Source organism: Scyliorhinus torazame, chromosome 4 (assembly GCF_047496885.1).
Source record: "Scyliorhinus torazame isolate Kashiwa2021f chromosome 4, sScyTor2.1, whole genome shotgun sequence".
NCBI lineage: Eukaryota > Metazoa > Chordata > Chondrichthyes > Carcharhiniformes > Scyliorhinidae > Scyliorhinus > Scyliorhinus torazame.
The window spans coordinates 324913441-324931003 of record NC_092710.1 but is presented as its reverse complement, the minus strand read 5'-3'; the positions used below and the strand labels follow the sequence as shown (position 1 = coordinate 324931003).

Sequence of the window (17563 nt, the reverse complement as noted above, 5' to 3'; positions counted from 1 at the left end):
AAACCCATTCAATGGTGGGCCCCTGAATTTAGGCTCTGAATGTGGGGGCAAGACAGGCAATAGGCTTTTTAAGTCGCTCCAGAGTTTAATTGTGTTGAGGGAAAAAAAAAATCTCCCCCACTTCTACTCACTTCCATTCCAGACTTCCATTTTGACTCCCCGTCTTTCAGAAGTGGGCCCTCGAGTCTGTTTCGTCATTCGATTAGATCATGTCTGATTTGTACCTGAACTGCATCAACCCGCTTTGATTCCCTTAATACCCCTGTCCAAGAAAAATCTCCGTTTTGAATTTTTCCATTGATCCACCAGTCCTAACAGCCTTTTGGGGAGAGAGTTTCTGATTTCCATTAGCCTTTGTACGAAGAACTGTTTTTCTGACGTCACCCCCCGGATGCTCTAATTTAATTTCCCACTTGTTTTTGGACCGTCGCCCACCAGGGGAAGCACCGATAGCTTTCCTTTCCCTCTACCCTGTCAATTAAATAACAACCAGTAAATTTGGTGCAAGAGCAAAGACCTGTGAATGCTCGGTGTGAGGGTCCTTTGTCAGAACCGCTCGAGCAAAGAGCTTGACATACCCCAGGCGTCGCGGCCGCAAGCCGCAACGGTCCCAGGTGTGGGAGAGCGATGCATTCCACCATAAAACATTTATAAAGCAAACAACTGGCTCAAAATTCCGACAGGAAAGAGGCCGTGTGTACCTGTTGTTAAGCTCCTGACTGGTGACATCTCTCCGCGGAAAACCTGCGGAAGGCATCTACCCATTGCTTACTGCACTCGCCGCCAAAGTTATAGAAAGTAGACTGCCGCCTTTCAACAACAAGCTGCCTTGAGCACACACGGAGAGTTCAGTGAAGGCAATAAATATTCCTTTGCTCATTTCTATTTCCCATCCTGCATCTATTTTATTCCTCTAAATATCTTTGAGAAGTTGCAGCCCACGGCGCAACCTATGAAACAATCTGGAGCCCACTCCCAGGAACAACATATATATCGTGCGTTTAGCACAGTGAAACATCCCAACACGTTTCGTTCAAGTGATCACCGAACAAAATGTGATAGGTATTGAGATAGGAGACCGAAAGCTTGGCGAAGGAAGAGGGTTTTTAAAAATATATATTTTTTATTCTCCTCCTTTTTCACATTTTCTCCCAAATTTACACCCACCAACAAAACACAATAATTAGTAACAAATATGTCAATCCCCATATCAATAACAACGATCCCATCCTCCCACCAAACCCCAAACATTAGCCCGCATGTTCACACAACAAATGACACAAAGGAATTAGGGATTACCCATAGTCGCCATTAACATTAGCCCCCCTCCCCCCAACCCTCCCACCCACCGGCCCCAACTAATGTTCGATGTTATCCAGTTCTTGAAAGTGCATAATGAATAATGCCCATGAATTGTAGAACTTCTCCATCCTTCCCCTCAGTTCAAACTTAACCTTCTCAAGAGTCAAGAATTCCAACAGATCCCCCCGCCACACCATGGCACAGGGTGGAGAGGTTGCTCTCCAACCCACCAGGATCCGCCTTTGGGCGATCAACGAGGCGAAGGCTACAACATCTGCCTCCGCACCAGTTTCCAACCCTGGCTGGTCCGACACCCCGAATATGGCCTCCCAAGGGCCCGGGTCCAGTTTCACGTGTACCACTTTAGAAATTACCCTAAAACCTCCTTCCAGTAATCCTCTAGCTTTGGACAGGACCAAAACATATGAACATGATTAGCGGGGCCCCCCCGCAGCGTTCACACACATCTTCTACTCCTTCAAAGATTCGGCTCATCCTCGCCCTCGTGAGGTGTGCTCTGCATACCACCTTCAGCTGTATCAACCCCAACCTCGCGCACGAAGTGCAGGCATTCACCATCCGGAGCACCTCACACCAGAACCCATCCTCCATATCCTCTCTCAATTCTTCCTCCCACTTTGCTTTGATCCCTTCCAGTGGTGCCTTCTCCTCTTCCAAAATAGCTCCGTAAACCACTGACACTACCCCCTTCTCCAGTCCCCCTGTTGTCAGCACATCCACCATGGTTTAGCAAACTGGGCTAAATAGCTGGCCTTTAAAGCAGACCAAGGCAGGCCGGCAGCACGGTTCAATTCCCGTACCAGCCTCCCCGAACAGGCGTCGGAATGTGGCGACTAGGGGCTTTTCACAGTAACTTCATTTGAAGCCTACTTGTGACAATAAGCGATTTTCATTTCATTTCAATGTGGAGGCCGGCTCCACCGGGAAGCTCTGTATCTCCTTTCTGGCAAAATCTCGAACCTGCATGTATCTAAACACTTCTCCCTGCTCCAGCCCATACTTCACTTCGAGCTCCTTCAATCCTGCAAACCGACCCCGAAGAAACAAATCTTTTAGTGTCTTAATCCCCTTCTCCTCCCATTTCCGAAAATTTCCAACCCACCTCCTTGGCTCAAATCTGTGGGTCCCCAAATCGGCATTTCCCTTGACCCTGCCCCCAACCCGAAGTGTTGGCGAAACTGCCTTCAAATTCTCAATGAAGGTATTATTACTGGACTCCCTGAGTATTTCCCCGGGGCTATCTGGAGCGGCGCTGTTATTGTGCTTTCAATCCCGACCCCCTGCACAAACTCTCCTCCATTCTGACCCACTGGGAATCAACCCCTCTAATCCAGCTCCGCACCTTCTCCATATTCGCTGTCCAGTAGTAATACATCAGGGGCGTCATTCTCCGACCCCCTGCCGGGTCGGAGAATGGCCGTTGGCTGCCGTGAATCCCGCCCCCGCCCCCGCCGAAGTCTCCGGTACCGGAGATGGGGCGGGAATCGGGCCGCGCCGGTTGGCGGGACCCCCCGCTGGATTCTCCGGCCCGGATGGGCCGAAGTCCCGCCCAGAAATTGCCTGTCCCGCCGGCGTAAATCAAAGCTGGTATTTACCGGCGGGACCAGGCGGCGTGGGCGGGCTCCGGGGTCCTGGGGGGGGGGGCGCGGGGCGATCTGACCCCGGGGGGTGCCCCCACGGTGGCCTGGCCCGCGATCGGGGCCCACCGATCCGCGGGCGGGCCTGTGCCGTGGGGGCACTCTTTCCCTTCCGCCTTCGCCACGGCCTCCACCATGGCAGAGGCGGAAGAGACTCTCCCCACTGCGCATGCGCGGGAAACTGACAGCGGCCGCTGACACTCCCGCGCATGCGCCGGGAAACTGACAGCGGCCGCTGACGCTCCCGCGCATGCGCTGCATTTCCGCGCCAGCTGGCAGGGCAACAAACGCCATTTCCGCCAGCTGGCGGGGCGGAAATCCCGCCGGCGTCGGCCTAGCCCCTCAATGTTGGGGCTAGGCCGCCAAAGATGCGGAGAATTCCGCACCTTTGGGCCGGCGCGATGCCCGTCTGATTGGCGCCGTCTTTGGCGCCAGTCGGCGAACATCGCGCCGTTGGGGGAGAATTTCGCCCCAGGTTCGGAAGACCAAACCCTCTGCCTGCCTTTCCCTCTGGCCCTTTCTAACTCTGGCCACCTTCCCTCCCGAACGAAGTAATCCTTCCCTGAATCTCTCAGAAAAAAGCCTTTGGCAAGAAAATCGGCAGGCATTGAAAAATAAACAGAAATCACGGCAACATGTTCATTTTAACCTCCTGTACCCAACCCGCCAAATACAGAGGGAGACCATCCCACCTTGCCAAATCAGCTTTCACTCTCCCCACCAAACTAGAAATGTACCTGCGGAGCCCCCCCCACTCCCGGGCAACCTGCACTCCCAGGTACCTAAAGTGAGTCCCTGCCCTACGAAATGGCAGCCCCCCCCCCCCACCCCTGCCCCACCCCCGGCCGAGACACCACAAAATACTCACTCTTGTCTAGATTTAGTTTGTACTCCGAGAAAGACCCAAACACTCGAAGCAACTCCAATATTCCCCCTATCAACACACTCGGTTCCGACACATACAGCAGCAAGTTATCAGCATATAAGGATACCCTATGCTCTATTCCTCCCCCCCGCCCGCACTATTCCTTTCCATACCCCCAAACTTCTTAATGCGATGGCCAACGGCTCAATCGCGAGTGCAAACAGCAGGGGGGACATAGGACATCCCTGCCTAGTCCCACGGTGGAGAGAAAAGTATCTCGAGCTGATGTTGTTTGTGCGGACAATGCCCTCGACTCCTTATATAGGAGCTTTACCCAGTTCACAAATCTTGGTCCAATCCCAAACCGCTCCAGAACTGCCATCAAGTACCCCCATTCTACCCGGTCAAACGCCTTCTCAGCTTTTAATGCCACAACCACCTCTGTTTCCTTCCCCTCTGCCGGTGCCATAACGACGTTCAGTACCCTTCTAACATTTGAAAAGAGCTGCCTCCCTTTCACGACCCCCATCTGATCCTCCCCTATCACCTTCGGGAGGCACTCCTCCAGCATACCCACCAGTACCTTCACAATTGGCTGGTTTTGAAAGCAGACCAAGGCAGGCCAGCAGCACGGTTCAATTCCCGTACCAGCCTCCCCGAACAGGCGCCGGAATGTGGCGACTAGGGGCTTTTCACAGTAACTTCATTGAAGCCTACTTGTGACAATAAGCGATTTTCATTTCATCTCAATACTTTTGCGTCCACATTCAAAAGTGATATGGGCCCATATGACCCACACTCCGTCAGATCCTTGTCATTTTTTAGCAACAGGGAAATCGATGCCTGCTCCAAAGTTAGTGGCAACACCCCCTTCCCTATCGCCTCTTCAAACATTCCCACCATCAGGGGTGCCAGCTTATCCTTGAATTTTTTATAATATTCCACCGGAAACCCATCCGGCCCTGCCACCTTCCCTGACTGCAGCACGGGGCAGCACGGTAGCATTGTGGATAGCTCAATTGCTTCACAGCTCCAGGGTCCCAGGTTTGATTCCCGGCTTGGGTCACTGTCTGCGCGGAGTCTGCACATTCTCCCCGTGTCTGCGTGGGTTTCCTCCGGGTGCTCCGGTTTCCTCCCACAGTCCAAAGATGTGCAGGTTAGGTGGATTGGCCATGCTAAATTGCCCTTAGTGTCCAAAATTTCCCTTAGTGTCGGGTGGGGTTACTGGGTTATGGGGATAGGGATGAGGTGTGGACCTTGGGTAGGGTGCTCTTTCCAAGAGCCGGTGCAGACTCGATGGGCCGAATGGCCTCCTTCTGCACTGTAAATTCTATGAAATTCTATGACTGCATCCTCCCAATCGCATCCTTTATCTCCTGCTCCACTATCGCTCCTTCTAATGTAGCCCTGTCCCCCTCCCCTAACCTCAGGTACTCCAATCAATCTAGAAATTCCTGCATCTCCCAGCCTCCCCCAGGTGGCTCTGACCTGTATAACCTCTCATAAAATTCCTCAAAAACCTTGTTAATCAGATCCGGAGCCATCACCAACCTGCCCTATCCCTCATCTGAACAATTTCCCTTACCGTTGCCTCCCTCCGGAGCTGACCTGCTAACATACGCCCCGTCATATCTCCATGTTTGTAAGCTGCACCCCTTGCAAGGAAGAGGGTATTAAGGAGTTTTTTTTTCAAAGAGGAGAGGCGGAGAGGTTCAGGGAAGGAATTGCTGAACTGATGGCCTCGGCCATCAATGGTGGAGCGATTAAAATCGGGAATGCGCAAGGAGGCTTGAACTGGAGAAGCGCAGAGCTCTTGAAGGCTGTAGGACATAGAGAGGGAGCAGGATTTTCCTTTTGGTATTGGGACGCCAGCCTTGGAAGCAAATTCAGATCCTGATCTCGCAACGTTTTGGGATTAGTCACTCGACATGATTTTTCGAGGAACGGTCAATTAGTGACCAGGAGGTGATGAATTAAGGTTGTTATGCGGGCTTCCGAAGCAGGAGGCCTCCAGCACTTTAAGAGTGGTAGCCTGCTGCTGGCAAGGTGGAGGTGTCCTCACAGCACTTCGAATATTTTGCCAAACTAAAAATGGCCACACCTACCAGACCACCCTGGTGGATGGCGGCACCTTTCCACAGGCCAGTCTGGGGCAGCAGCTGTGGTCATCTTCCTGCACAGGTCATTGTGGGGATGAATTCAAATCGAAAATGGTGGGCCCCAGTCTGTTGCTAGGAGACTGACTCCCTTCTCTGGCTGACTGGAACCGACCTCAATAGGCCTCTTAATTGGCCCGGTCAGTTATCCACTTTTGCAGGAGGGTAACCATTTCACACCCAAACAGGCCTCCTGGAAAACAGCTGGGAGACGGCACAGCTGGGAGTCTGGCTTTGCAACATTCTGGGCCCACCGAGTGTTGCAACCAGGGTTTCAGATATTATTTGCTAATCACGTCTGTGAAGTGCCTTAGGGCATTTCACCGCATTAAGATGCTATACGAATGCATGTTGTTGTTGCTGAGCCCATCACCTGGGCCAGTTTATTGACACAAGATGGGATTTAAAGCGGTCTTTCAGGAGACATTTTGTTAAGCTGGTCATCTCTCCCTCCTTCGCTCTGATCCACAGTAGCTCCCCATTTTTCGAACGCATCCAATTTATTTCCCAAATGGCAGGCAGTGACTGCTGGGATACCACAGGGATTGGCGTTGGGACCCCAGCTATTCACAGCATGGAATCATAGAATTTACGGTGCAGAAGGAGGCCATTCAGCCCATCGAGTCTGCACTGACTCTACTTCAGCCCACACCTTCACCCTACCCCCGTAACCCAGTAACCCCACCTAACCTTTTGGACACTAAGGGGCTATGTAGCATGGCCAATCCACCTAACCTGCACACCTGTGGGAGGAAACCGGAGCACCCGGAGGAAACCCAGGCAGACACCGGAAGAAAGTGCAAACTCCACACAGACAGTTAACCGAGGCCGGAATTGAACCCGGAGCCCTGGAGCTGTGAGGCAGCAATGCTTGCCACCGTGCCGCCCCCTGTATATTAATGATTTAGATGAGGTAACTAAATGTAATATCTCCAAATTTGCAGATGACACAAAATCGGGTGGGAGGGTGAGCTGTGAGGAGGATGCAGAGATATTTCAGTGTGATTTGGACAAGCTGAGTGAGTGGGAAAATTAATGGCAGGTGAGGTATAATGTGGATAAATATAAGGTTACTCACTGTGCTGGCAAAAACAGGAAGGCAGATTATAGATCGGCAGAGGGGAATGTGCAACAAGGCCTGGGTGTCCTTGTGCACTAGCTGCTGAACGTAAGCATGCAGGTGCAGCAGGAGATAAGGAAGGCAAATGGTATGTTGGCCGTCCAAGTGAGAGGACTCGCGTACAGGAGCAGGGATGACTTGCTGCAATTATACAGGGCCTTGGTGAGACCACACCTGGAATATTGTGTGCAGTTTTGGTCTCCTTAGCTGAGGAAGGGTGGGCGCGATTCTCCCAGCCCCGCGCCGGGCCGGAGAATCGTCAGAACCAAGGCAACGCCAGCGCGAGATTCTCCGAGGTGCGGCGAATCGGCGCCATTTGCGCCGGCGGGTTTGGCACGGCGCTGGTCGCGGGCCGCTGTCCGTGCCGCCGATTCTCCAGTCCGGATGGGTCGAGCGGCCGCGCGGAAACGGCAGAGTCCCGCTGCCCCGTTCACCCCTGGTCGCTGCCGGCGGGAACTCTGCGCGAAGGATCGGGGGGCGGCCTGGGGGGGTGGGGAAAAGCGCTCCTTGACCTGGGGGTGGGGGACCTATGATGGGGTCTGGCCCGCGATCAGGGCTCATCGATTGGCGGGCTGGCATCGTCCCCCCCTCCCTGGCCTACTTTGTTCCGCTTCCGGCCCCAGAACCCCTGCGCCATGTTGTGTTGGGGCCGGAGCGTTCCGCGAGTCTACCGGTTGGCACTTCGCCACTGCGCATGCGCGGGTTGGTGCCGCCCCCAGTCCGCGCCAGGATGTAAGGCTGGAGCCTGAATCGGTTTTGTGCAACCGTGAAACGCAACGGCGTTCACGACGGCGCGGACACTTAGTCTCCATTTAGGAGAATTGCGCCCCACGTTCTTGCTATGGAGGGAGTGCTGCGAATATTTACCAGGCTAATTCCTGGGATGGCGGGACTGTCATGTGAGGCGAGACTAAGTCGGTCAGGATTATATTCATTGGAGTTTAGAAGAGAGAGAGGGGATCTCATAGAAACCTACAAAACTCTAACAGGATTAGACAGGGTAGATTCAGAAAGAATGTTCCCGATGCTGGGGGAGTCCAGAACCACGGGTCACAGTTTGAGGATAAGGGGGTAAACCTTTAAGACTGAGGTGAGGAGAAACTTCTATACCCAGATTGTGGTGAATCTGCGGAATTCACTCCCGCAAGTAGTTGAGGCTAAAATGTTGTGTAATTTCAAGAAGGGACTAGATATAGCTCTTGGGGTTAAAGGGATTAAGGGATATGTGGGGAAGGCGGGATCAGGGTATTGAACTTGATGATCAGCCATGATCATAATGAATGGTGGAGCAGGCTCGAAGGGCCGAATGGCCTCCTCCTACATCTGTTTTCTATCTATGGTTTAAAATCTTCTCTGAATCTCACTGTGCTCTCCCATTTCCCGACTCCTGTTACTTTCTCAGCTTTTAAATCCTCCTCTCAACCCTTCTGTCCTCTACCTGTGGCCTGGTCTACATTTCACCACTTGCAGTCGTGACTTCAGAACGCTCGAGCCTTAATCTCTGGAATTCCTTTCCCAAACCAATCCATCTTTCTACCTCTCCTTTAGAAATCTCCTGAAAATACTGCCAACTTCTCTTACAACGCCCATCCATCAGGCCGCGGGATTTCCCCGCGCTGCTCCCCCTCCGCCAGGAATTGCCGCCACAAGATGCCCCTGCCACATTGAATTGATGTCAGCGAGAGTGGGCTGTCACCTCGCCAAATTCCTTTTGTGGGGTGTGGCTTTGGAGGGGGGCATTCACATGTTGTACAAGAAGGACGCAGGCCGATTTAATGTTTGGTCTCATTTACAGATGCAGACCGTTTTTGCATTCGACGAAGAGGAAATGGAGATGAGAAACACGATCGTCGAGGGCCTTAAAACAGCTCTGAGGACACAACCGATGAGGTAAAGTTTCACCTGAGAGACAAATCTGTCGTTTGTTTGTTTGTTCAGTTCTTCCTGCTTAGACTTTGCCAGTGCAATTGTTTTCCCAGCCTCCTCATTCCCTTGGGCGGTCACCGTCCCCTCTCCACATGAGGAGCTGACTCGACTGGAGAATGCAAATAAACCAGCAGCTTGCATTTACATCGCACCTTTCACATCCATAGGATGTTCCAAAGTTTCTTTCCCGCTAATTAAATAGTTTTGAAGTTGTGATGAAAGAAACGAAGCAGTCAATTTTAAAATATATATATTTCCTGGGGATGTAGGTGTCACTGGCCAGGCCAGAATTTGATGCCCTCCCCCAATTGCCCTTGATCTGGGAAGCTTCCCAGGCCATTCCGGAGGGCAGTTTTGAATTAACTAAGAATCGGCCATAATTGCTGAGTCACAAGCAGGCCAGGCCAGGTAAGGTTGGCAGATTTCCTCCGCTAAAAGACATTAGGATACCAGTTGGTTCAAAAAATAAAAGATTCATGGTGAGTCTCGCTTCCAAATTCAGAATTATTAATTGAATTGAAATTCCACCAGCTGCCGTGAGGGGATCTGAACCCATGTCCCTATTAACCTGGGCTGCTGGCCAGTGGTAGTACGTCTACACTGCCAGCTCACCACAATGCCCAGAAGAGTCCAGTTTGGCAACACGATCAGATTGTCTGATTGAGTGATGTTGGTTGAGCGATAACTATTGGCGGGGACGCCGGACAGCGCTCCTCTGCCCTCATTCGAACTCGTGCCAATAGACGGTTTGGGATGATTGGCATACGACCTGGGGAGATGTGCAGTACAGAACAGTGTTGTGATTTGGAATGCACTGCCTGAAAGAGTGATGGAAACAGATTCAACAACAACTTAAATTCTCATGGCGCCTTTAATGCAATAAGATTTCTCAAGGCGCCATAGTTATAAAACAAATGCTGAATCAGTCACATAAGGAAACTTGGGTCAGATGACCTACAGCTTGGTCAAAGAGTGGGTATCTTGAAGCGACGTAGTAGAGAGTCAATAAGGTAATGGGGGGGCTGGAGATCCAGCGTTTGGGCCTCAGCAAGTGAAAGCACGACCTCCAATGGTGGAGCTATTAAAACTGAGCGCAAGAAGCCACAAACACAGGAAGCCAGAATTAGAAGAGCGGAGGTAACTCGGAGAACTGTTGCTCAATAATAACTTTCCAAAGAAATGGATAAATACTTGGATTTGCAAGGTTATTGGGAAAGAGTAGGGGTGCGGCATAACTTGGATAACTCTCTCAAAAGAGTCCGTACAAGCAAGGTGGATTGAAGGGCCTCCTACTGTGCTTTGGATTATTAGGTAGCGAATTTACTGATTTTGACCCAACGCCAGTGACAGAACTGTGATATTGTCCAGGTCTTCAGGGAAATTTGAGGGAGTGATGGTGTTCTTAGGTTGTTGATGTTTCAAAGTACACCAGATCTGAAAGACTCTACTGGCAAAGGACCGTTAAGTTAAGAGAAGGAACTGGGCCGGTCTTTCTTTATGCAGAACGCAACAACAGCCATGAAACATTGAGCTCATTTACGAAACAGCTGGAGTTCTGTGCCAGGTCGAATGTCGTTGCTCAGGACAGACCAAAAGGCCTCCTTCACTCCAGTTTGACCTGTGGTTTGTTGGTCTCAGCATTGATACTCTCGAATCCGCTGTGCGGCGGTAGTTGGGCCGAATCCAGAGCGCCGGGCAACCTCTGACGCACTGGAAAAGGTTTCTCAGGTCAGGCTCCGTTTGAGATGACAAATTTGCCAAAACGGTCACGCTGGTCCTCCCGTCGATGGACTGAGCCATCTGTGTTGAGTCGGAGTGCACTGTACTGTATGAGAACTTGGATGGATTCCACTAGCACCTGAGCTCCGCACCGGCAACGTGTCATGTTCCCTCTGATGTAAAGTGAAAATGAAAGGCCGTAGGAGATTAGCTTTCAGCATTAACGCACTTTGCTGTGTTCCAGTCAAAACCTCACACAGAAATGGAAACAACGTTTTAATATTCATCGCATTCCCGCTGAACTTAATTGAAAATGACCAAACAAAACATTGCCGCTGCCAATTTAGACAGAACTGAAGCCCAAACTCTGCCGTGGCTAATTACACGGGAGAGCCACGGTAACAGGATAACGTTGATTCCACATCATGTTGTTTTTAATTTTTAACATTTGAAAGATCCCTGTAGCCATAGGTCCCGCAGGCAAAACACTTGTTCAGGCAGCAGAGAGCAGCAGCAGAGGGAGAGCAGCGAGTCAACTTGTTTATTGTCTCAGCCGCTTCAAAGAGGCTAAGGCCACTGGCACACGAACATAGGAAGGAATGTAGGAACAGGAGTAATGCCATTCGGCCCCTCGAGCCTGTTCCTCCTCCTCAGTTACATCACGACTGATCTGCTTCTTAACTCTATCACCACCCCTCAGCTTGATTCTATAACCCTCAATACCCTTAGAAAAAAATGTATCAAGCCCAGTTTAGCAAATTTGGGTTGATTCTCAGCCGATTTTTGGGGTAGAGAGTTCCATTACCCTGTTTGTGAAGAAGCGCTCTCTCGCAGCGGGTGGGGTTTAATGTCGCCTCCCCAGTTGGGGACCCCGCCACCTTCATGCCCCTGCCCGATTAAATCCTGGCCTAGATGTCTTGTGGATCCAGACACTAATTGAGGCGGCACGGTAGCACAGTGGTTAGCACTTGCTTCACAGCTCCAGGGTCCTGGGTTCAATTCCTGGCTTGGGTCACTGTCTGTGCGGAGTCTGCACGTTCTCCCCTCGTCTGCGTGGGTTTCCTCCGGGTACTCCGGTTTCCTCCCACAGTCCAAAGACGTGCAGGTCAGGTGAATTGGACATTCTGAATTCTCCCTCTGTGTACCCGAACATGCGCCGGAATGTGGCGCCTGGGGACTTTTCACAGTAACTTCATTGCAGTGTTAATGTAAGCCCACTTGTGACAATAAAGATTATTATTATCAAGTGGGAAATTGATACCCACTTCAGAGCCTCATTCTATCGTAGATGGGGATCAGGGGTTATGGGGAGAAGGCAGGAGAATGGGGATGAGAAAAATATCAGCCATGATTGAATGCGGAGCAGATTCAATGGGCTAAGTGGCCTAATTCTGCTCCTACGTCTTATGGTTTTATGATGTTCAACCTATAGCAGACAGGCAGTCACCACACAGGGAGTCCATTAGGTGGGATTTCGGGGGCATTAGCTTGGTTAAAGGCACTCAGTGCCTGACCAGGAAACTGGCATTGGGAATGGAGGGGTGGGGGGAGGGAGTGGGGGACCCACTGATAGCCACTCCGCGAACTCATTCTGCCTTCACTCACCTTTAGCCTGGGGTCCCTCATTGACCCTGGGCCTCTGGTGGGTACAGAATGCTGGCAGCTGCCACCGCTTCCAATGCCACTCACGGCAATGAAGAGTTACCGGCCTGCAGCTCTTTGGGTGGGGGGTCTTTAATCCCAGGGAAGGCCCCAGGCTGACCTAAGGCGAAAGTGGGGCTGCGACAGGTCCTCCAGCTGGTGGGCGAGACTCCATTTGCAAACATCAAATTCAGCCTTTGACTGGCTGAGTTCTAATTTTGTTATGTTCCAAATTCTAGACTCACCTGTCACAGGAAATAATCTCTCTCTACCTACCCTATCGACTCATTTGACCAACATAAGCACCCCAATTAAAGTACCCCTTTATTCTCTGCACTCGAGGGAACACAATAGATATGTACAGAAAGTTATATTCAAACCTTAATTTCTAATTTTTGACGTGTATTGTTGCAATAGAAATTAATAATTATTACTTTGCACAATGTATGAATTCATCAAGTGTGGTCAGATCTAAGTTAGCCCAATCAGGAAAATCTATCGCTGGTGTCCCATGTCGGTCAGTTTTCATTGGGAAGATGGAGGTTGAGGGGTGACCCGATAGAGGTCTGCAAGATTATGTGGGACATGGATAGAGTGGATGGGCAGGCACTCTTTCCCAGCGTGGAGGGGTCAGTCACTAGGGGGCATAGGTTTAGAGAAGATGTGCGAGGCAGGTGAGTGCCTGGAACACGTTGACAGGGCAGGTTGTGGAAGCAGATACATTAACGGCGTTCAAAAGGCATCTTGACAAATATATGAATAGGACGGGTATAGAGGGATACGGCACAAGGAAGTGCTGAAGGTTTTGGAAAAGGTTGGTATCATGACCGGTACAGGCTTGGAGGGCCGAAGGGCCTGTTCCTGTGCTGTATTGTTCTTTGACTCATTCATTCAAAAACTCTAGTCTACGCAGCCTGTCCTCATATTTAACCTTTTTAGCTCCAGCATCACCCAGTTTACAACTCGGGATGGCTTTCTCCTCATCGTGCCCCTGCCAAGAACAGGCTCTGATGTCCTGGATACTTGATAGTGAGCTCAGCATTCTGCTAAAAATGATTAAAGTGAGGGTACCTTTCAAAAAAGGGCTACTGATGTCTGTTTATTGCTTCACCGTGCGTCAGGCAGCCAATATAAATGAGAAACTGACTACTCTTTCCACATATACCAGGTTCATACTTGTTGCCGGCGTAGCTGCTGGAGTAAATGCTGTACGTTCCTGCACTTTCTGCTGATGCCTGGTTATTTACTCGCTTTAGGAAATGTTATACTTAAAGCTGGGTGCTAATCAGAGCACTATCCCTCTGGTTGCTATGTTGTGTGTACTTGGTACACAAATACTATTCTCCACCAGAAAATGGACATATTTCTAGTCAGTTAACATCAACTGGTGCATTCTCCATGGCAATGTTTCTATCATTGTAGGGGAAGCACGGTAGCATAGTGGTTAGCACAATTGCTTCACAGCTCCAGGGTCCCAGGTTCGATTCCCGGCTTGGGTCACTGTCAGTGCGGAGTCTGCACGTTCTCCCCGTGTCTGAGTGGGTTTCCTCCGGGTGCTCCGGTTTCCTCCCACAGTCCAAAGATGTGCAGGTTAGGTGGACTGGCCATGCTAAATTGCCCTTAGTGTTGGGTGGGGTTACTGGGTTTTGGGAATAGGGTGGAGATGTGGGCCTGGATAGGGTGCTCTTTCAAGAGCTGGTGCAGGCTCGATGGGCCGAATGGCCTCCTGTACTGTAAATTCTGTGATTCTATGATCAATCAGACTCCACTTGCCAACAAATCAGCATAGTCTTCTCAGACAGTATAAAGTTGTTGGGCGGGATTCTCCGTTATAGAGGAAGAGTTATAGAAGAAAGAACTTGTATTTACACAGCATCAGGCCGTCCTGCTGTGATTTACATTCAATAAGCTACATTTGAAGTCTGGTCGTCTTTGTAATGTAGATGCAGTGAGGTGTCAAAATGTATTCTCTCAGTTGGTTGAAGTTTAAATGTCCAGGGCACCAGGAACAACGCCCCCAAATCTGCATGAAAATAGAATCACAGAATCATAGAAATGTTACAGCACAGAAGGGCGGCATTCAGCCCATCTTGTCCATGCCAGCCCAAGGGCGCCCTTTTAAATCCTACTTTCCTGCATCCAGTCCAGAGCCTTGTAGCTTGCAGCATTTAAGGTGCAAATCCGGGTACTTTTTAAAAGAGTTTGGGGTCTTTGCCTCCACTGCCAACTCGGGAAGCGAAATCCAGACTCCCACTACCCTCGGAGTGAAATGTTTTCTCCTTTGCCACTTATCTTGAATCTAAAATTTTTATAAAAATATATTTTATTGAAATTTTTCGTTCACAATTTTTTCCCCTTACACATCAAACATAAAGAAAGTTTAACAGTACATGTAACATGTTAACCACACTCTAATAAAAAGTAACTAACCAACATGGTAAACTAATCAATTAACATAAAATGAACCCCCCCCCTCCCCCCTGGGTTGCTGCTGCTGGTCATCTATCTTCCCTCTAACGCTCCGCTGGGTAGTCGAGGAATGGTTGCCACCTTCTGGTGAACCCTTGAGCCGATCCTCTCAGTGCAAACTTAATCTGCTCCAGTTTTATGAACCCCGCCATATTGTTTATCCAGGCCTCCAGTCCGGGGGGTTTCGCTTCCTTCCACATGAGTAAAATCCTATGCCAGGCTATTAGGGACGCAAAGGCCATCACATCGGCCTCTTTCGCCTCCTGCACTCCCGGCTCATCCGCAACTCCAAATAAAGCTAACCCCCAGCCTGGTTTGACCCGGACCTTCACCACCTTCGAAATCACTCCTGTCACTCCCCTCCAATACCCCTCCAGTGCCGGGCACAACCAAAACATATGTGTGTGGTTTGCCGGGCTTCCGCCGCACCTCCCACACTTGTCCTCCACTACGAAGAACCTGCTTAACCTTGCTCCCGTTTTGTGTGCTCTATGTAGCACCTTAAATTGAATCAGGCCAAGCCTGGCACACGAGGAAGAGGAATTTACCCTGCTGAGGGCATCAGCCCACAGATCCTCCTCTATCTCCTCCCCGAGCTCTTCTTCCCACTTTCCTTTTAGTTCGCTCACCAGCTCCTCCCCCTCTTCTCTCATCTCTCGGTATATCTCTGACACCTTGCCTTCCCCGACCCACACCCCCGAGAGCATTCTATCCTGGATCCCCTGTGTCGGGAGCAATGGAAATTCCCTCACCTGTTGTCTTGTGAATGCCCTCACCTGCATATACCTAAAGAAATTACCCCGGGGCAACTTATACTTTTCCTCCAATGCTCCCAAGCTCGCAAACGTCCCATCTATAAATAAATCTCCCACCCTCCTAATTCCCAACTGGTGCCAGCTCTGGAATCCTCCATCCATCCTCCCTGGGGCAAACCTATGGTTGTTCCTGATTGGGGACCCCACCAGGGCTCCCAGCACACCTCTCTGTCGCCTCCATTGTCCCCAGATATTTAATGTTGCCGCCACCACTGGGTTCGTGGTAAATTTTTTGGTGAGAACGGTAGTGGCGCCGTCACCAGCGCCTCTAGACTCATCCCTTTACAGGACTTTCTCTCTAGTCTTTTCCACGCCGCTCCCTCTCCCTCTATCATCCATTTACGGATCATCGCCACATTGGCGGCCCAATAGTAGTCGCCCAAATTCGGCAGCGCCAGTCCCCCTCTATCTCTGCTACGTTGTAAAAAGCCCCTACTTACCCTCGGCACTTTCCCTGCCCACACAAAGCTCGTGATGCTCCTGTCTATTTTTTTAAAGAAGGCCTTAGTGATCAGTATAGGGAGACATTGGAATACAAATAGGAACCTCGGGAGGACCATCATCTTAATTGCCTGCACTCTGCCCGCCAGTGACAGTGGCTGCATGTCCCAACTCTTGAAGTCCTCTTCCATTTGTTCCACCAGTCGTGTCAGATTAAGTCTGTGCAAGGTTCCCCAGCTCCTGGCTATCTGAATCCCCAGGTATCGAAAGTTTCTTTCCACTTTCCTTAAAGGCAGGCCATCTATCCCTCTACTCTGGTCCCCAGGGTGTATCACGAAAAGTTCACTCTTCCCCATGTTAAGCCTATATCCCGAGAAATCTCTGAACTCCCTCAATATCTGCATGACCTCTGTCATCCCCCCCACTGGGTCCGTCACATACAACAGTAGGTCATTCGCGTAGAGTGACACTCGGTGTTCTTCTCCCCCTCTAATCACCCCTCTCCATTTCCTGGAGTCTCTCAGCGCCATGGCCAGTGGTTCAATTGCCAACGCGAACAGTAATGGAGATAGCGGGCATCCCTGTCTTGTTCCCCTGTATAGTCGGAAATACTCCGATCTTTGCCGACCCGTGACCACACTTGCCGTTGGGGCCCCATAGAGGAGTTTGACCCAGCTAATAAACCAGTTCCCGAACCCGAACCTCCTCAGCACCTCCCATAGGTACTCCCACTCCACCCTGTCAAATGCCTTCTCTGCATCCATTGTCGCCACTATCTCTGCCTCCCCCTCTACTGGGGGCATCATTATCACCCCTAATAGCCGTCGCACGTTGACATTTAGTTGTCTCCCCTTTACGAATTCTGTCTGGTCTTCGTGCACCACCCCCGGGACACAATCCTCTATCCTCGTTGCCAGCACCTTTGCTAGCAATTTGGCGTCCACATTTAATAGTGAAATAGGCCTATAGGACCCGCACTGCAGCGGATCTTTATCCCGCTTCAAAATTAGCGATATCGTCGCCTCCGACATTGTCGGGGGTAGAGTCCCTCCTTCCCTGGCCTCATTAAGTCCTCACCAACAACGGGGCCAGCAGGTCCACATATTTTCTATAAAATTCCACCGGGAACCCATCTGGTCCCGGAGCCTTCCCTGCCTGCATGTTCCCCAGCCCCTTGGTAACCTCGTCCACCCCAATTGGTGCCCCCAGGCCTTCCACCTCCTGCTCCTCCACCCTCGGGAACCTTAATTGGTCCAGAAACTGCCGCATCTCCTCTTTTCCCTCCGGGGGTTGGGACCTATAAAGTCTTTCGTAAAAGGTCTTAAACACCCCGTTTATCTTCCCTGCTCTCCGCACCGTAGCTCCCTTTTCGTCTCTAATTCCCCCTATCTCCCTCGCCGCTGTCCTCTTTCGCAGCAGATGGGCCAACAGACGACTAGCCTTTTCCCCAT

General features: G+C 50.8%; 1 protein-coding gene across 4 annotated transcripts in view; it reads left to right on the top strand.

Annotated features, from left to right (window-relative positions):
• daam2 (dishevelled associated activator of morphogenesis 2) overlaps positions 1-17563 on the top strand; it is a 458630-nt gene that overhangs the window by 266410 nt on the left and 174657 nt on the right. For all 4 annotated transcript variants that reach the window (XM_072500175.1, XM_072500172.1, XM_072500174.1 and 1 more), the window contains one exon: positions 8897-8991. In XM_072500175.1, the coding sequence (XP_072356276.1) occupies positions 8897-8991 (95 nt within the window). The remainder of the gene's footprint in view (positions 1-8896; positions 8992-17563) is intronic.